The sequence below is a fragment of the Monodelphis domestica genome, chromosome 2 (genome assembly GCF_027887165.1).
Source record: "Monodelphis domestica isolate mMonDom1 chromosome 2, mMonDom1.pri, whole genome shotgun sequence".
Taxonomy (NCBI): Eukaryota; Metazoa; Chordata; class Mammalia; order Didelphimorphia; family Didelphidae; genus Monodelphis; species Monodelphis domestica.
Genome location: NC_077228.1, coordinates 210,565,054 through 210,586,399, shown reverse-complemented (window position 1 = coordinate 210,586,399; position 21,346 = coordinate 210,565,054). Strand labels below are relative to the sequence as shown.

Here is a 21,346-nt window from a genome sequence, read left to right as displayed (position 1 = left end):
CCCCTGCATCTCCCCAGTGCATTCATTCATAGTTCTTTCCATAGTCTCTGCAATATTGACTTCCCTTCTTTTATCATTTTTGCCAATTTTCTGGGTGTAAGGGTTGGTATGATTTGCCTTTCTCTTATACTGACTTACAGCATTCTTTCATATGAACAATTCTACCTTGTAATTCTTTTGTAAACTATTTGCTCAGATCCTCTGACGATGACTTAAACTGTTGAAGAATGGTTTTTAGCATAGTGTTCATCTCATAGTAAGTGCTTCACAAATGCTTTTTCATTTATGTTTTGTAAGTGGTGAGTGAATGAAAGCTTTATTCCTATAGGTATAATGGTGATAATATTGCGTTTATCCTGGCCTAAGAAGGACAAATTATCTAGCCCTGATTCTTCACTTGTGCAACTATTGCCAGCTAGAAATAATGGGCTAACAGATGTGTTTGGTAAAGATAATATGACTTTTCTATTTCTATTGTTCAAGACTCTGCCTTTAATAAGTTGAAGATCACTTGTTCTAGGCACCTGGATGTTCATCATGAGACTTTCTTGGAACTCCGGATACATCTATCGACACTAAAGTAGGGATAATATCCTCCAAAACTCTGTGCTGTAATTGAGTGGCTTTTCTCTGTGCACATTTCTGATCTCTTAGTCCTCTTTTTGATCCAGTGATCTATGATCTTCATCTGATAGTTTGTTTAACTAATGACTATTTCTCTAGGTTAATAAATTTTAAAAAGTGAACCTCATGAATTTTTTAAATGTCGCTTATGTTAGTCTTGGGAATAGTAGTCTTGGGATGTTATACTTTAGCTGTTCTCTTGGATGATGTGTTACCACAACCCTAGGCCCAAGATCTCAGCTGAATTCTTGTGTATATTTCCTTCTAACCAGAGAAGAATAGGACAAAGGATCTAAAAATTCATTGTGTATTCTCAGACCACTGCAAATGCCTATATTTCTTCTTCTTTTTTTTTTAAACCCTTACCTTCCGTCTTGGAGTCAATATTGTTTATTGGCTCCAAGGCAGAAGAGTGGTCAGGGCTAGGCAATGGGGGTCAAGTGACTTGCCCAGGGTCACACAGCTAGGAAGTGGCTGAGGCCAGATTTGAACCTAGGACCTCCCATCTCTAGGCCTAGCTCTCAATCCACTGAGCTACTCAACTGCCCCCTGCCTATATTTCTAAGCCAGTACTAAACTTGAAAAAAATAATTCTTTTGAAGTAATTATCATTAATTTTCTGTTATTTTTTAAAAACTCTTACCTTCTGTCTTATAATCAATACTAAGTTTTAGTTCTAAGCCAGAACTGCAGTAAGAGGAGCTAGGCATTGAGGGTTAAGTGACATGCCTGGGATCACACGGTTGGGAAGCATATGAGGCCATATTGGAACCTAAGAATTAACATTTCCAGCCCTAGAACTCCATCCATTGAGCCACCTAGCTGCTCCCTGTATTGTTATTAATAATGACTTTAGTCTATTATCACTACAGCAGAAAGATCAAAGCAGAGGAGAAGCTCCTCTTGGCTTTCTTCTGTGAAAATGCACACTGTAGCTCGTTATCTTTACATGTAGTTAATCAGAGTCCTTTATAGTTTTTGGTGCTGTCCTTCTAGGCATTCTACGTACTTCTAAATTCAACAGGGAACTGAAAAGAAACCAGTGACCTTTTACAAATGAAGATCACAAGATCAGTCTGCAGAGCTAGACAGCTGTGGCCTCTCTGACTCTGGCCATTGTCTGGAAGTACTGGTTCACTGTCTCCCTTTTAACAGCTACTGAGACAGAGAAATTGGAACTATTTGATGGTTTAGCATAAGATGGAGTGCAGTTTTTTAATGATAGAACTGTCTTTGCTTCCCATACATTATATAACTTTGCAGCTAAAGAGCAGTAAGAAATCTATAAGTGATTTTTTTTAATTGTAGGGAAGTATTTCAGAGGGCATTGTGGGGTGGGGTACGTTAGAGAAAAGTGTAAAGAGGCAAATTAAGGAATCCTCTAAATCACATCTACCTCCCTGTTTTAGTTCATGTTTTGTCTCGGCCCTAATGTCATTAGCCTAGAATCTCAGGGTTCAATTTAGCTACTGGTGGTTAGGCTCCTGGGAATCTGACTCCTGTCTAGGCTTATACAAGATTAAATCAGTTAAATAGTTTTTGTAGAGAAATTTCCTTTTCTGGTAAGAGAGCCTATAAAGAATGAAGGATCTTACCCTGGGCTTCACTTTACAGCAGTCAGTTTCCTAGGTTACCAGGAGAAGAGCAACTAGCATGGACTGAATATTTTACCCAATATGCCATCATGGGGGGTAGACCATGGTAACTGCCATCTTCATACCTCATTTGCCCCAGGTCTAGTAACCCACAACCAACGACCTGTGGTTGTTGTCCCAAGGTTTCCATTGTAGTGGCACTCCTTTCCTGCTCCTATTTTCCCCTCTCTCAAAATTCCATAGGTGAGGAATAGACTCTGGGAAACATGCCATCCCCTTCTGATGTGATTGCATTGGGGTTAGAACTGTACCTCCATCCTTCCCCCTCAACCGATTTTCATTAGCAATTAAAGCTGGTTATATCTAGCAACTAGCTCACCATCTTGAAGTTAGTTCAAGAACCCTTACCTTCAGATAGCTCTCCGAACCATCTTTACTACTTATTGAGGTGACCAGATTTACTGAACCCCAACAGGAAGCATGCCTTTTGGTGAGGGTCAGAGCTAGATTGGCTTAGCACCTTGGGTTCAGAGATTTACTCTACTTTTTCTTTAATACTCTGTCCCTCTACCTTTGCCCCTAGATCTGGGTGTCCCTTCCTGGTGTGCAGTTCCCTCTCTCCCTTCTATTCATTTATTTTTATGTATTCCTAGAAAAGAGGGTCCAAAGTGATGCTGTGAAAAGTCCAAAAGAATTCTCAGATGACTTGTGAAGGGCTCTGACCAAATCAAAGTTGAGAACACGTATCACATCCCATCCTCCCTGTTAATACCCAGTCAGGAGGCTTGTTGCCCAACACCTACCTTCTTCCTCATCTTAGTATTACATAAACTTCAGTCTCTTATAACAGGCAGAAGCAATTCAAGACAGTTATAACCTAACTAGGACCTGGGCTCCCATAGCTCTTCTGTTATTGTCATCACTTTTTCAGTTGCATATGATTTTATGACACTGGAGTTTTCTTGGCAAAGATATTGGAATGGCTTGCTATTTCCTTCTCCAGTTCATTTTATAGTTGAGGAAACTAAGGCAAGCAGTGTTAAGTGACTTGGGTTACCCAACTAGTTAGTGCCTGAGACCAGATTTGTCCTTCTCTTTAATGAAATCAGTAATTGCTTCTATGATTTGTTCTTTGGCCCACCCACTTGGAAGAATTAGATCATTTGTCATCCATGAACCCTTATTCATTATAATTTTTATTGCATTATGATCTGAAAAAGTTTCATTTTTTATTTCTGCTTTCCTGCACTTCCTTTTCTTCTTTCTTTTTTATTTTTTGATTTAAATTTATTTAGTTCTGATAGGAGAAGGTTGAGGTTTCCCACTAATATAGTTTTACTGTCTATTTCCTCCTTAAGCTTCTTCAGTTTCTCCTTTAAAAATCTGGGATCTATGCCATTTGGTGCATATATCTTAAGCACTAATATTACTACATTATCTATATACTGCCTTTCATCAAGATATAATTATATTTCTTACTTCTTTTAATTGGATCTATTTTTGCTTTAGCTTTTCTGAGATCATGATTGCTACTCTTACTTTTTTAACTCAGTTGAAGTCCAATAGATTCTGTTCCAGTCCCTTACCTTTACTCTTTCTATATATTTACCAACCTCAAATGTGTTTCTTATTAACAACATGTGGTAGAATTCTGATTTTTAATCCACTCTATTATTCACTTCCATTTATGGGTGAGTTCATCCCATTTACATTCACATTTATGATTACCATTTTATTATTCCCCACATCTTGTTTTCCTCTTTTAATCCTGTCCTTTCTCCTTTCTCTCTGTCCCTTCACACCAATGTTTTGCTTTTAATCACTCCCCCCATTTCCTCTCCTTTATATTACTCCCCTTCCCACCACCTCCTTTCTTATTCCTCTTCTACTTCTCTGTAGGGTAAGATAAGATTCTGTACACTAATGAATCTGACTGTTATTTTCTCCCTGGGCCAATTTCAGTGAGAGTAAGGTTTAAGTATTACCTGTTTCTACCCTTATCCTGCCTCCATTGCATAGTTTTTTTATTTTTTTTTAATCTCCCTGTACCTCTTTATGTGATATAATTTATTCCATTTTACTTCTCTCTTCTCTCTTCCCATTTCTTAGTACAATCCTCTTTTTTTACCCCTTAATTTTTTTTTTTGCCTATTATCCTAAACAGCTTACTATCACAGCTCTGTCTATGTATATACTTATAACTACTATGATAATGATGAAAAGATTTTTAGGCCTTACAAATATAATTTTCCCATATAGGAATAAAAACAATTTGACTTTATTAATGCCATTATAGTTTTTCTCTTTCTTATTTATCTTTTTTTTATGCTTCTCTTGAATTTTGTATTTGGATATCACATTTGCTGTTTAGGTCTGATCTTCAGGAATGCTTGGAAATCTATTTTATTAGATGACCATATTTTCCTTTGAAAGGATAATAGTCAGTTTTGATGGGTACATGATTCTTGGCTACAAACTCAGTTCCCTTGCCTTCTGGAATATCATAATCCAAGCCTTCTAGTCCTTCAATGTGTAAGCTGCCAGATCCTGTATAATCCTGACTGAGACTCCATGATATTTCAATTGTTCCTTTTTGGCTGTTTGCAGCATTTTTCTCCTTGGTCTGGGAACTCTTGAAGTTGGCTGTAACATTCCTGGGAGTTGTCATTGGGGATTTATTACAAGAGGTGATCTGTTGATTCTTTCAATTTCTACTATATCCTCTTGTTCTTAGGATATCAGGACAATTTTCTTTGATAATCTCTTGTAATATGATGTCTAGGCTTTTGTTTTTTTAATATTATGACTTTTAGATAGGTCTGATATTTCTTAAATTGTCTCTCCTGGATCTATTTTCCAGGTCTATTTTTTTCAGTGAGATTTTTCATATTTTCTTCTACTTTTTCATTTTTTTTGATTTTGTTTTGTTTTTTGATGTCTTGTGAAGTCATTAGCTTCTATTTTCCCAATTCTAATTTTTAAAGAATGAATTTCTTCCATGACCTTTTGATCCTCCTTTTTAATTTGGTCCATTCTACTTTTCATGGAACTCTTTTCTTCATTAGAATTTTTTTTTTGCCTCTTTCTCCAGTTGGCCAATTTTGCTTTCTTTTTGCATCAGTTTCATTTATTTTTCCCCCTTTTGTTCTTATTTTATTTTTGAGTTCTTTTTTCTAGTTCTTCCAGCACCTGAAACCAATTCCCATTTGCCTTTGAAGTTTTGATTGTGGTTGCTTGGATCTCACCAGCCTCTGTTGACTCTGTGCCTTGCTCTTTGTCTCCATAGAAATTTTCTCTGGTTAGATGTTTCTTTTGCTGTTTATTCATTTTCCCAGCCCTTTTTTTTTTTTTGCCTGTGGACTGGGAGTTCTGAAAGCTGCTGATTCTGCCTCTCTCTGCTGATGGCTTGTAGTACTTAGCACCATGAGCTATTTTGCCATGCAACTATAGGCTTCACTGTAGTGCAGGCTTGAAAGGGCCAAGCACTTTGAACTTCTGGGACTCACTGTGGGATATGAGGGATGATGATAATAGTTGACCTGTCTGGCACATACTGCCATCTTTCTCTCCTTCAGGATTCCTTCAGCTTCAGCTGGACTGGCTTATCTGCCTTCTGAGTGACATTTGGTTGGCAATTGGTAGTGATAACTCCACTTGTCCAAGAGCGATGCCTTCCTGGACAATGGTTTGGAGGGCTGGGCAGTGAACAACAGAGTGCTGCTGCCCTCAGAGCTCCTACCCGTATCCCCTTTGTGGTGGTAATTTGTCACAGTTATTTCACCCCTCACTGATGTCTGTGGGAGCAGGGCCAGCTCTTGTAGTAAGGGTTTTGGGCTGTCTCTATCAGGATCTGAGGGATAGTGGGTGGTTAAGGTAATGGTAATTGCTTTGACTTACCTGGACCATATCAGTTTATATCTCTTCTTCAGGGTGCTACCTTGTAACTTAAGCTAGGTTGGCCTTCTTTTCCTATGAGTGGAATTTGATTGGAAATTGGTAAATAAGGTATAAAAAAAGATAGGCAGTACATTTTTTACAATGTTCAGAATTTTAAAGTATATATTTCATCATGATATATTTACTTATTTAGAAAGTGCTACCAAGACAAACAAGAAACCTCCAAGAACCTTTTACTGCCCCCTCCTGCAAAAGATTGCATATACCAGCATTTTCTCCACTCATGATTGCTAGTTCTCTTCTGGCAAAGTGTTTAAAAGTGTTTAACCCTAACCCTCATATGAGAAGAAATGTCATATATTTAAAGGTGCTATGTATTTTTTAAAATAAAAAACCATACCTCAAATTTGTTGATGTTTTATATGATGGCAAATGGCTGTTAGTGGTTTGCTACCTAACAAATATTATTTAAAGATTAAGCACGCTCAATTGTTCCTTCATTAAAGATGATATTTTTAAAAATCCTTTCAGTTATATCTTTTGTTTTTACTTCACATTTATTTTCTAATATTTCCCTCTCTCACACCTCTAGATGAGGAAAAGGAAAGGAAGAAAGGGAGGCCAAGCATAGTCATTATAATTGCATATTGTTCAGTATTGATTTTGTTTGTTCTTTGCAGGTATGTTTTTGTAGTCTTGCTTTATGTAGTTTTCCCGTTTCCATTTACTTCACTATGTGGAATATAGGCAAGATGGCAGCTTAGTCTAGCAGCAAAAACTGAATCCACTCTGAGAATCCTTCCAAACAAGTCTTTAAAAAGTGCCTGAAAATGGCAGTAGTCAAAAAACATTTACTTAAATATGTACTGGTTCATATGAGCCTTTTAATGCCTCCTGGTAGTCATATTCATTCTTTTCTATGGTGCAATAATAGTGCCTCAGTTTCCTCATATATAAAATTAACCCAAGAAGGAAATGGCAAATGCACTCCAGTATCTCTGGATCGAGATGAGTTGGACGTGACTGAAAAATCACTCATCAACCACAACAAATAGTGTAATAATATTCTATCACATTCATCTGCCATAATCTCTTTAGCTATTCCATAATCAGTAAGCATCTGCTTTATTTTCAGTTCTAAGTGCTTATTAAATGTTTATTGACTGACTCATAAACATTTTGGTGTATGTTGGATCTTTCTTTTTTACTTTGACTTCCTTGAGACATAATCCTAGAAATCAGGACTTTGAACCAAAGGATATGAATGTTCTAGTCACTGCTTAATATTTGTTTTCCAGAAGTATTGGATCACTTAATAACACTAACAGTTTATTAGTGTGCCTGTCTTTCCATAATTGCTCTAGCATGTTACTATTCCAATCTTTTGTTCTGGCACATAGAACCCTAAATTTAGAACTGTAAGAAACCTCCCAAGATCAGCTAATCTAATACCTTCATTTTACAGACAAGAAAACTGAGGCCTAGGAGATTTAAGATACTCCCAGGGTTTAAAAGGTAGTATCAGAAAGGAGATTTGAACCCAAATTTCCTGATTCCAGAGCAAGAGAGTGCCCTTTCCACTGTATTACACTGCTCCCATCTTTACACTTTGCTAGATTTAGGGTAACACCTTAAAGTTGTTTTGATTTGCATTCCTCTTATTGTGATTTGAAGCAATTTTTCACAAGATTGTTTAATAGTTTGTAATTCTTTTGAGAACTGTTTGTTCAGATCCTTTGACCACTTAGCCATGTAAATTGACTCTTAGTGTTATATATTCATGATAGTACTTGAAATATTTTTGGATCTCAAAGATGCTTTAACTATGGGTGAGAAAGTTAATGCTTTAAGATTTTTTTCCTTTTCATTATTACTTTGAAAAATAACTAGATCTCTGGGAAAGAAAAGATGTTAAGATCAACCAAGAGTAAGAAAAAATTCCAAAATGTAAAATAAATAATTTTGATTACATTAAATTAAAAAGGTTTTGTACAAAGAAAGCCAATGCAACCAAAATTAGAAGGGAAGCAACAAAATGGGGGAAAAATCCTCATAACAAAAACCCCTGACAAAGGTCTAATTACTCAAATTTATAAAGAGCTAAATCAATTGTACAAAAAAAAAAATAAAGCTATTCCCCAATTGACAAATGGGCAAGAGACACAAATAGGCAATTTTCAGATAAATCAAAAATATTAATAAGCACATGAAAAAGTGTTTTAAATCTCTTATAATCAGAGAAATGAAAATCAAAACAGCTCTGAGGTACCACCTCACACCTAGCAGATTGGCTAACATGACAGCAAAGGAAAGTAATGAATGCTGGAGGGGATATGGCAAAATTGGGACATTAATGCATTTTTGGTGGAGCTGTGAATTGATTCAGCCATTCTGGAGGGCAATTTAGAACTATGCCCAAAGGGCACAAAAGTCTGTCTGCCCTTTGATCCAACCATAGCACTGCTGGGTTTGTACCCCAAAGAGATAAAAAGGAAAAAGACTTGTACAAGAATATTCATAGCTGCACTCTTTGTGGTGGCAAAATTGGAAAATGAGGGGATGCCCTTCAATTGAGGAATGGCTGAACAAACTCGTATATGTTGGTGATGGAATACTATTGTGCTCAAAGAAATAATGAACTGAAGGAATTCCATGTGAACTGGAATGACCTCCAGGAATTGATGCAGAGTGAAAGGAGCAGAACCAGGAGAGCATTATACACAAAGACTGATATACTATGGCACAATTGAATGTAATGGATTTATCTAGTAGTAGTAATGCAATGATCCAGAACAATTTAGAGGGATTTATGAGAAAGAACACTATCCACATTCAAAGGAAAAACTGGGAGAAGAGAAACACAGAAGAAAAACAACTGCTTGATCACATGGGTCCATGGGGATATGATTGGGGATGTAGACTCTAAATGATCACCCTAGTGCAAACATAACAATATGGAAATAGGTTTTGATCAAGGACACATGTAAAACCCAGTGGAATTGTATATCGGCTATGGGAAGGGTTGGGGGGAGGGAAGGGAAAGAACATGACTTATACCCAAGGAAAAAATATTCTAAATTGACTAAATAAAAGAAAAATAACAAACATAAAATTTTAAAATTCAAAGCAGAGAAAGAAAAATGTGTATGAAACTGTTCACTTATATTACATATAATTTGTTTGGTTTTTTAAAGTTTATTATATTTTGCCATGGGCAAGATCCAGCCTCACTCGTGACTCCAGGGGTTCCCAACAGGTGGCGAATGATCAGTCAAAAAAATAACAAACAGAAGACATCTGTATCTTTATGGCCATGGGAATGCTTTGCATCTGATAGCTGCTCCACCATCCCCAGGCTTGATGTTTATTTTTATACCCATTTTCTTGGCACACAGATACATTACCTAATACACATGTCTAAATAGAGATAATTGGAAAAGTGATACATTAACTTTTTTTTTTTTAAACCCTTACCTTCTGTCTTGGAGTCAATACTGTGTATTGGATCCAAGGCAGAAGAGTGGTAAGGGCTAGGCAATGGGGGTCAAGTGACTTGCCCAGAGTCATACAGCTGAGAAGTATCTGAGGCCAGATTTGAACCCAGGACCTCCCGTCTCTAGGGCTAGCTCTCAATCCACTGAGCTACCCAGCTGCCCCCAAAACATTAACTTTTTCTTTTTTTTTTCAAATTTTTATTTGGTCATTTCCAAACATTATTCATTGGAAACAAAGATCATTTTCTTTTCCTCCCCCTCCCTCCACCTCTCCCATAGCCCACGCACGATTCCACTGGGTATCACATGTGTTCTTGATTCAAACCTATTTCCATGTTGTTGGTATTTGCATTAGAGTGTTCATTTAGAGTCTCTCCTCAGTCATATCCCCTCCACCCCTGTAGTCAAGCAGTTGCTTTTCATCGGTGTTTTTACTCCCACAGTTTATCTTCTGCTTGTGGATAGTGTTTTTTAGATCCCTGCAGATTGTTCAGGGACATTGCATTGCCACTAATGGAGAAGTCCATTACCTTCGATTGTACCACAATGTATCAGTCTCTGTGTACAATGTTTTCCTGGTTCTTTTTTTTTTTTAAGTAACATTGTTGGTCAGATCAATGATTCATCTAATATTGAGTCCTTGGTATGCACTATAGCCTCTAGCTATATATAATCTTGTTCTTGTGTGCAAATATGATCAGTTTAATGGTGCAGTTTCCATGGATGCATTGTGATAAATAGTGAGGGTTGCCCATCCAGGTTGTGTCATGGAATGCTGAAAATTCAAAGAAAATTGTATATTTATTGTGTAAAGTCTAAGACCATGATTAATATATCTCCTACAAGTTTCTAGTTTTCTGATAGATAAGCGAAGAATGTATTTTACAAATAAGTACTATCTTGGTTTGGATAATATTCCAAACCAAGTTGTTCCCCTTTTACCAACTCTGAGTGTTTAAGATTGCTATAACTAGTAGAACAAAACTTTCAAGTAGCTCCCTACTTCTTGACCTACTTTCAGAAAGATATCTTCTTAAAGTTTGTGCATGAATTAATGAAAACTTCCATTCCCACAAAAAGTATTTCCAAATATTCAATATGAAAACATATTAAATAACTCAGTGTCCATTAGCCTTGCTTATTATAGAATCCCAGAATGTCTGAACTTCTGTGGTAGATTTTGTTGTTTATTTGTTTTTCAGTCATGTCTGATTCTTTGTGACTTCATTTGGAGTTCTCTCAGCAGAGATAATAGAATGATTTGCCATTTCCTTCCCTAGCTCATTTTACAGATGAGGAAACTGAGGTCAATAAGGTTAAGTGACTTGCTCTAACCAAATTTGTGCTCAGGAAGATGAGTCTTCTTGACTTAAGCCCCAGCATTCTATCCACTATTCCACCTTTTTGCTCCTATGGTAGTTAGGTGGTGCCAGTATCATTATCCTTCATTTATAGAAGTGAGAAAACTCACAGAACTTAAGTGACTTGCATGGGCATTCTGGACTTCAGTTTTAGTCAGTCAGCAAACATTTATTGAGCATTTCCTTTGTTCAAGGTTCTGTGCTAAGGATTACAAAGAAGGGAGAAAACGTGTCCTATGCTCAAAAGATTCACATTCTAATGGGAGAGATGAATATATAAATAAGTTGGTACAAGGGAGGGTATGTGGAGAATAGTAAATACAAAGATTTCCTAAAAAAAGGTGAGATTTCAGCTGGGTCTTGAAGAAAGAAGCCATGAAAACTATGAAGGAAAGGCAAGGAGGGAGCACTCCAAGCATGAGAGAAACCTGGGCAGAGACACAGAGACACACAGTGTGTGGAGGGGAGTCAAATATAAGATGATTGGAAAGCTAGGAAGCAGCAGCCAGGCTATAAAGAGCTTTAAATAACATAACAGAGGAATTTGCTGCTGGAGGTAATAGGGAGCCACTGGAATTGGAAGGGGAGCTGGGAGCAAAGTAGAGAGAAGGATGACATGGTTAGAAATTACCTTGGTAGCAGAATAGAGGATGAATTGTTTCAAAGATAGACTTGAGGCAGAGATACTAGTTAGAAAATGATCTCAAAGTCTAGATGACAAGTATCTAGGACCTGAGCAAGGGTTGTGGCCATGGAAATGAGGAAAGGACCAAGTTTCCTCTGATGAAATGATGAGGTTAGTCTAAAGTCCATCCAAACAATAAAATGCTTTATAAACTGTGAATTCAGGAAGCCTGGGCCATAGGTTCTCTATCTATAAAAACAAAAACAAACAAGCAAATGGATTAGGACTAGATAATCTGTAAAGTCTTTTTAGCTCAATACATTCTGTGTTCTAACATTATGTGATTCTATGATCCATAAAGGTTTTTTGTGGGTGTAAAACCCAGTGGAATTGTGTGTCGGCTATGGGAGGGAAGGTGGGGGTAGGGGAAGGAAAGAACAAGAATCTTGCAACCATGGAAAAATATTCTAAATTAATTCATTAAATAAAATTTTCCAGAACTTAAAAATAAATAAATGAATGGATGGATGAATGAATGAATGAGTAAATAAATAAGTAAATAAATAAAAAGGTTTTGGTGGGGAAAGGTGGAGGATGACTCTTGTTCATCTGTTAATTAGTATTTTCTAAATTGTCTTATTTTGATTTTTCTCATAGGTAAAGAATTATGTTTCACTTTGGGGGGAGAGAACCATCTCTCCTTAAGCATTTTCAACTTTTTAATATTTTAATCAAATTTCCAGTTGTGCACATGTTATTAATGGAACTCTTGTCCACAGGGATGGATGAATGAGATCTACAACTATGACCCAGAGACATACCATGCAACTTTGACACATTCAGTCTTTGTTCGACTTGAAGGGGAAACCTTGAGGCTTTCAAAGCCCAATAAAAATATATCCAGAAGAGCCAGCTACAATGAGAGCAAACCTGAAGTTACCTATGTCAGCCAGAAAATCTACAATCTTTCAGACAGCAAGGTGAGCTGTAGAAACTCTTGAACTGAGAACATTGATGAAAATGTGCATCTGATATCAGTTGTGTTGTGTTAAGGTTAAAATTATGGTTGAGGCTGAGTATAATAATTATAGGTTGCCAGGGATTTTACTTATGAAATCCTAAAATGAAACACTCAAGTCAGAATGGAGTTTTATGGTGATTTAATTACAACAGGAGGAAGAAATTATTGGAGGGAGAGAGAAAGAGGAAGAGAAGGAAAAGGAGGTTAAACTCAAAAACCACTCTGGCTCAGGCTGAGCCAAGGCAGGAGTCTAAGGCCTTGGAGAGCCAAGACAGAGAAGGGAGTCAGTCCTTATCACTCACGTGACCGATCTGAAGAGAAACTGTCTGTGGGGCTCCTCCAAGCTTGAGCTCCAGGATAGGACTGGCATCTAGTCTTCTCCACAGGACGTCACGAGAATGCCAGAGGCAGTTCTCTACCTCACTTCCTGCATCTCACATGTGCCAGTGGTGGCTCAAGCTTTGCTTAGGACAGCCCAGGGGGTGCAGTTAGTTGTTTCTGATTTGTCATTAGCTAGCACATGCCCGTGTAGTGTGGGTGTGCATATTCCTGGGTGCTCTAGACCAAGCAAGATGGAGGAAATTTAAAATTCATAATGCCCCCTGATGATGATTAGGGGAACTAGTCTCCCCAACTGATCACTAAACATAAGCATCCTGCACCCCCAGAATTTCTAACTGCAGGTGTATACACAATTTTACCCTCTAAGAGGAAAACTACAATCGTTATAGATTACGGGGGAATAGAGGAGAGAGAGAGAGACAGCAAAACCAATGTTTTTGCTGAGTGCGTTGACAAAAGCCAATTAGGGGGCAGTCCCCTTTGGCATAAGAGTGTACATTCAAAATAAATGTTCAATCAACCTTCAGTTCAATCAACCGCATTCTGGATCTTCCTCTAGTGTAAGGGTTTAGGTATCTTTCTGCAAACAGTTCATTCTCTGGATTCAGGAGTTAGTAAGCTTCTCTGAAGATCTTTCTCTAACAAAAATTTAAATCTTGGATTTTATGAAAATACAGTTGTATGACATTTCTCCCTATATTTTATCTAAACATATGCTAGTTTTGAATGTCAGTATCATTTTGTATACTTCTTCTGACAGTTTCAAGGGTATCATTACTCTTTTGTAGAATAAAAGGAAATGATGCATGTGTATGTGTGTATTAAGGGGGAGAGCTCTATCAGAATAAATGTGATAGATATGTTCTATGTATGTGTATTTTACTACATGTTTTAGAAGCTTTCAAAATGAATTCCTTTTTGCTTTTGTAAAATATGGATTTTTTTCCTAAGCATCATATTCTAAAGAGTGGGCTCCATATTTGAGCTGGCAGTTGTTGCTCTGATTGACAGAAATCCCAACTTGCTTCAGGGACTGTCCTTTTTAAGGTAGTTATTTTCTGACCAGAGTTCTAAAGCCAAATGATGGGACATTTTTGTCTGTTGTAAATGTATTAGTTATCATAGATGTCATACATGGTGAAAAAAAATCTGAGATATGATGTGGGAAACTTAGTGAGTTTTTCAAATGATTTTTGGTAAGGAAAAAATCTGAAAACTATTAAAAGCTTACTGTTTGTGATGTTTTGGATGCTAATATTAAGCCTTTTCAGTTAAGACCCATCCAAGCTTTGTTATCCTGTTGAAGGCTATTGATGAAACTCATTAGACTGGAATATTGACTGTGCTGGACCTTTTTTCTAAAATCAAATGTTCCTTAAGGGGATGTGTTATTGTTCATTTTTCCCCTCCTGCTTATTTATATTATATTAGAGGCTAATGTACCATGCAAATTTTACCTTGGTATATAAATCACTATTTCCTTCTCTTCTTTAGATTTATCTTGTTCCCAAGAGTTTGGCTCGAAAACGCATTTGGAATAAAAAATATCCTATTTGTATCGAGCTTGCTAGACAAGATGACTTTATGTCAAAGGCCCAGCCTGATAAAGATGTTTCAGAAGAAAAGACCTTATGTGAGAAAGATTCAGGAAGTGAAGATCATAGGAAGTCGGCCCATCCTTTAGATGGAACAAAATCTACAACACAGAAGGATCAAATACTATTTCTCTTTGGGAGGACTGGCCGAGAAAAAGAAGAGTGGTTTAGGAGATTTCTCTTGGCATCCAAGTTGAAGTCTGAAATCAAGAAACCATTCAGTATCCCTAGCAACCCATCAGGTACTGATATGCCTGTTTTGTTTTGTTTCTTTAGTTGATTTTTATTTCTTTAGTTTAGTTTAGTTTTATTTTGGGTGCTGATTGTATTTTAAATGAGCTGTGTAAGTCTAGGAAAAAGGGGCCGTTCCTAATGAGTTAAGAAATTTCATCATGACTGATCTGATTTCAGTCTGCCACCTAAGACATGTACTTGTTCCTCATGTGGTATTTCACACTTTACTCTGGTAATTACCTCAGCCAGGCCCTTGTTTGGCTCCTGCTCCTCACAGTGACTGTTCTAAATCGTTTCCTCTATCTTAAAGCCCCCAGCCTCACTTGCAGCAGATGTCCTTGCCTCCCACATTACTGAAAAGAATGAAGTGTTCCAACTTCCCTCCTCCACTCCCCAGAATTTCTCATCTCTTCTTCCCTTTCTTTCCCTGTTCCTTGCTGAGATAGGCTATATAAAATGCTTTGAAAACTTTAAAGTTTTGGTCATCATCATCATCTCCCCAACACTTTCTTCCTCTTCACAGTCAGATTTTTGAAAAAGTGGTCTTTATCTGATACTTCAATTTCTTTATCTTCCATTTTCTACTAAAATCTTGCAATCTGGCCTAAATGTTAAAGCAGTTCTTGTTCCCCTCCCTCCCTGATTCCTTAAACAATAATTCTCCTTTCCACTAGAGATTTGTAAAATATCTAGTTCTGACCCTTGTACACAAGCCTCAAGGAGCTGCATTGGCTTCCTTGGTATTGGTTCTGGCCCTTAAAGTTGACCCAGCAGACCTTTCCCTTCAATCCCAGGACTTTCATGTTTCATTATTTATTTTCTAAATTTCCCAATCACTGAATTCTAATTTGAGGAATTAAGACAGTTGGACTTTTCTTGGTTCTTAAGGAAAGAGATCTGCTCTACCTTTTCCCTAATTACCATCTCCTCTTTCAACTATCACCATTGTAATTAGATGCCCTGGTCTGGCATTCATTCTCTCTTTCCCTTCTACCCCATGCGAAAGAATACTTTGTGTGTGTCTCTGTCTGTCTGTCTGTCTCTCTCTCTCTCTCTCTCCTCCTGTCTCCCTCCCTTCCTGCCCCCTCCTCTTCTCTGTCTGTCTATTTCTCCTTCTAAAAGCGAAAAAGGAATATATGAATTCAGAAATAATATACCAGGACAAGATAGTTACATGTGAGAATATATGTATGCATCAATGTATATTTGTATGTATATAAAATTTACCTTGTCCCAGATGATATGATATATAACTTCTATGTTATTCTATACATTATCATAAAATAGAATGCACAATTCTGTTAAGAGTAATAATATAATTTAGAATGTGATCATATAATATTTTAAGTTATATCATCTTTAGTAATTTAATATAATTATGCACATTATTATTATTATTATTATTATTCTATCACTATTATATGATTTTAGGACCATCCTGACTTGCTCTAGGTCAGCTAGCTTCTTCATGAACCCTATATAAGAACAATATCTTCTGGCTAACACAACTACAGATTGGCCCACTGAGTCTTGATTTTACTCTCTTTTCGAACAGTCCTAGGCTTCCTCTCAGACTCAGTCCAGAAGCTTCCTGCTTGAATGATGGGTTTTTGATGTTCTGCTCATATAACTTCATAATGACTTAGTTCACTAGTCCTTCCCCCCTATCAAATAAAAAAACAAAAATGAAACTGGTAGTATATTCTTATAAACAGTTCCCCAAACTGACTAATTCAAATTAACAAGCCCAGACTTTATAAACTACATACCCTTTCCATATAGCACTTTATTAGTTCTTATTTATTTACATATTAGTGTCTATTTTAGTTAAATGGGTTTATAACTTGTCTTGTTCCTCTGCTATACTAGATGATAAGCTTTAGTGAGATTCAGGCATTTCTTTGTATCTCTCCTAGTACCTGGCATATTTTCTGCATATTTTGTTATTGTTTAGTTGTTTCAGTTGTGTCTGACTTTGTGACCCCATTTGAGGTTTTCTTGGCCAAGATACTGGAGTGGTTTGCCATTTCCTTCTCCAGCTCATTACACAGATGAGGAAACTGAGGCAAACAGGGCAAAGTGATGCATATACAAAGAAACAAAATGGTACTTTGCAATATTGAGTTCAGTTATAGATTTTTAGTTCTAAGAAATATTTAAATTTTGATAGAATTAATTGGACTTGGTGTTGGTTTGTAAGTACTTTACTTGAACTTTAAATTCTAAGACAGAAGGTAAGGGTTTATTTGATTCTTTTTTTTTTTAAGTCTCTATTATTTGGCCCTATTATTAGAAAGTAAAGAGTTCCTGGGGAGAATAAAAGAAATCCTTCCTAAGAAGGAAGAAAAGGCCTCCAATATGGCAAAAGAGAATCAAAATAAGCCTTGAGAGATAATAGAAGAATATGTTTCAGAAGAGATGCTGAGCCACTGGCACTTTGCATATGATGTATAAATGGTAGTAATAATAGACAACATATAGTATCATACCCTACAGCTTATGGCTCTGGATGGTCCCTCTGAGAGAAAACAGTGTGCCATGATCTACAGAATGACAAGGAGGCTTTCTCCTCACCAGTGGGTATAAGGAATCTCCTCTAGATGGCCCCAGGAAGAGGAGAGAGATTCCTCTGTGCTCACTGACTCCCTGGTGAATGGTACAGAAGCTGCTAAATTTGCCTTTATGTGGTTACTCAGGAGGGATGCTGACTTCATGGACCATGTATCCAGGACAAGTCCAATAGCCCGTGAGCACTAGTCAAAGTGGCCAGTTGCTGCCACCTAACTTCTTGTGGTATACATGGATCTGAATGATTCTTCTAGGAGAAAACTGGAAAGACGTTCTGGTGTCTGTGAAGTGCTGGGTAGGAAACTGAAAGATGTGGAAACAGATAATGGAATGGATTCATTATGTTTTCTAGCTAGTGATTATGGATAAGGACTGGATATGTGATTTCACTGAAACAGGAAGCTCCCAGATGAAGAAAAAGAAGGGAAGGGAATAAGCATTTATATAGCACTTGCTTTCTTCCGGGTACTGTGCTTTTACAAATATTACCTCATCTGAACAACAGCCCTAGGAGGTGGGTGCTATTATTGTCTCCATTCTGTAGTTGCGGAAACTGAGGCAGACAGGACTTTTAAGTAGCGTGCCCAAGATCACAGAGCTAGTAAGTGTTGGAGGCTGCATTTGAACTTTGGGCTTCCTGACTCCAGGCCTAGCATTCTATAAAAAGAAACCTCTAATACCAATCCAAGTTTATGCCTTCTTTGCAACTTCTAGTTTTAAAGAGCTGCCCACTGACTGAAAGGATCAGTGATGTGCTTTGTGTCACGCAGCTGTAAAATCAGAGGTGGGACTTGATCTCATGTCTTCCTGGCTTCTAGGCCACTTCTCAATCCACTAAGCTGGACTGCTTAATGAGAACTTTAAAAATAAATAGACAATGTGAGGAGTGATTAACTCTCTCTATCTCTGGTGTTAAAGAACAGGATTTTATTTTCTGGACCACAGCTTAAGATAACACAGTGTTGTTGGGCTTTTGGCTAATGATAGCTTGCCTCATAAGGCCTAGAAGAACATGTTTAACCATACACTTGATCAATATAATTTAAGACTGAAAATGGAAGGGAAGGGGGGGGGGAATCCCAGGTGAACTTTAAATGTGGCTACTTTAGAGGAAATTAGTCACAACACAGGAAAAAAATCAATTTAGCAAATGCTTATTAAGCACCTATTTATGTATCAGGCACTGATGTAAGTGCTGAAAATATAAAGATAGATACCACACCAAGACTACTCTCAAGGAACTCAGAATCTAATTAATGGTTAGATGGACAAGTGCACAAGTAACTGTGATCATAGGATCATAGGCATTTATAGCTAAAAGAGGCCTCAGAGAAAGAAAGAAATGTCCAGACAGAGTGCTGAGAAATCTGAGAAGGGAGAGAGCTTTGGGCATTTGTAATACTGAAGGGGCTAACCACTAATGCACTAGAGGGAATAACCAGGAAAAGGATTTTGAATAATACTTATGGCCTCAGATTCTATTTGAAGAGAATAGAGTGAAACTGAGATTTTAATGCAGAGTAAGTAGGTAATCTAAGCTCAGAGGTCAGAGAAACCTGGGATGGAATCCATGACTAGGATACAGTAATGGAAAGATACACCTTCTTCAAAACATAAAATGAGCAACAAAGTAATGCAGAACTGCATTCAAAGAAATTAGCGGAGATTTGTATAAACTGACATGAAGTAAAATGAAGTTAAAACATGTTATACAATGGCCACAATAATATAAAGGAAAACACCTTTGGAAGACTTAAGAGCTCTCATCAGGACTGTGACCAGTCATTCTTGCAGAAGACTGAAAATGAAGTATGCTGGTAGGGAAGTGATGAGTAGAGATTCAGAAATGAAACCAATGTGTGAATTTTATTTTGCTTCACTATACTTATTTGTTAAAAGGAGACTTCTATTTGAAGGAAAGTCTATTGGGGAAATGAGTGGATAATTACTGTGATGGGGAAAAAAATGGGAAGAGTGCCAGTGTAACTACTTTAACAAATACATAGGGGGCAGCTGGGTAACTCAGTGGATTGAGAGCCAGGCCTACATAGAAGATAGCAGAAAGAAGTTCAAAAGGGTACACAGACAAGTGGGACAGTGTTGGCATAATTGTGTTAAACTTGATTTGTGCCATTAAAAAATGCCATTTGTAATAGAAATTCATAGTTATTCAATCCTCTTTTTCTAGTCTTCATATATTAAATTATTCATGTTTGTCAAGTTTACAATTTTTCAAAAATGAGATCTATAGGGGGCAGCTGGGTGGCTTAGTAGATTGAAAGCCAGGTCCAGAGGTGGGAGTTCCTGGGTTCAAATCTGACCTCAGACACTTCCCAGCTCTGTGACCCTGGGTAAGTCACTTAACCCCCATTGCCTAGCTCTTACCGCTCTTCTGCCTTAGGACCAATACACAGTAGTGATTCTAGGACAGAAGGTAAGGGTTTTAAAAAAAATAGTTCTGTGTGGAAAGCCATAAACTTTAATAAGGGACCTTAGAAGGCAAAGCATTTGGATAAAGTAGAGTATTCTACAGGCTACATCACCAGATAAAATATGATGATGAGTTTCAAAACTGTTTTAAGATCCTTTGTCATCCAGGAATCTATCACTTTGATTTGAGATTGGCATTTTCATTTCATGTCATCCTCTTTTACTCAAAGGGATTAGGACTGTTTCTTTTTTGCATTTGGTCTCTTCCAGGCCTCAGAGTGACCAGCAGTCTTGCAGGCTGTGGTGTAAAAACAGTCAGATCTAAGACTCACACCACCTACAACCAGACCCTAAAATGGCACAGATATGATATTAAGAAAACCCAGATCAAGAGATTTGAGTACCTAAAAGGTGTGAACCCTAAGTTTCTCAGGATCATGCAACTTTTTTTCCTGAGTTACACACAAATTATCATGCAAAACCCATTTCTTTATTGTTCATTACTGTAAGAGAATACTCATATAAAACCAAAATAAAAACCCAGATTTTTCACCAAAATGAAAAATAGTATGCTTTGATCTGTATTCTGACTCCGACAGTTTTTTCTCTGGAGGTGAATAAAATTGTCCTGGACCATTGTACTGCGGAGAGTAACTAAGTCTGTCACAACTGATCATTCCAAAATTTTGCTGTTACTCTGTACAATGTTCTCTTGGTTCTGCTTTTTTCATTCTGCACCAGTTCATGTAAATCTTTCCAGCTCTTTCTGCCATCATCCTGCTCGTTGTTTCTAATAGCACAATAGTATTCCATTGTCTTCATATGCCAGGATCAAATTAATGCCAATAAACAAAGCACCTTTCTCAAACCCAAGAAGTTCTATGTACTTTACACAACAAATTACCTGGCTTACACTTAAGGGCAGTGATATTATTTTCAAGTTAAGATCAGTATCAGCAGGTGTTGAAATTATTTAGCAGCAATGACTTAATATCTTATAATCTTTCAAACTAACCAACTTTTGTTCCCATCAAGCATATACAAAGTCTTTTAAAAAGTTTTTGTATCTTCTCTTCTGTTCTTAGCTTAAAACACTCCCAAACACCAGAGACTACCAGCAGTTGTTTCAACAAAGCTAGGACCAAATTGAGGGAGAATAGTAAAGAGAACATGCATCACAAACAGAAGATGTATCACTATAAATCATGTGGGAAAATGTTGTCATACTCTCCATCCCTTATGGTTGTTCATTCATTTGCCTTAGCCTCCAACATAAGTCATTTAGGCTTTGCATCCTAAACTTAGCATCGTAAGTTATCTGGGCCTCTGTTTAACAGTTCAAACAGTGTAAAGTACTTCAAGCAAAGCAATAATGAAATTAACATAAAGCCTGAAAATCATCTCATTGTACTAATTTCAGGACTCCCAATCTTCTTAGCCTGTTCTCCCTATAGTGGGTCTTGGAGAGAAGATGGATAGAGAAGTATTGATAAGAGTAAAGATGACATTCACATTCAGCGTCCTGGTATATTTCTGCTTGGCCAAAATGCCCAGCTATGG

General features: G+C 37.2%; 1 protein-coding gene across 15 annotated transcripts in view; it reads left to right on the top strand.

Moving 5' to 3' along the window:
- The window catches only part of TEX2 (testis expressed 2), a 159,411-nt gene that overhangs the window by 71,006 nt on the left and 67,059 nt on the right, over nucleotides 1-21,346 (top strand). For all 15 annotated transcript variants that reach the window (XM_007482574.3, XM_056817082.1, XM_016430623.2 and 12 more), the window contains 2 exons: nucleotides 12,376-12,576; nucleotides 14,454-14,796. In XM_007482574.3, coding sequence (XP_007482636.2) covers nucleotides 12,376-12,576; nucleotides 14,454-14,796 — 544 coding nt within the window. The remainder of the gene's footprint in view (nucleotides 1-12,375; nucleotides 12,577-14,453; nucleotides 14,797-21,346) is intronic.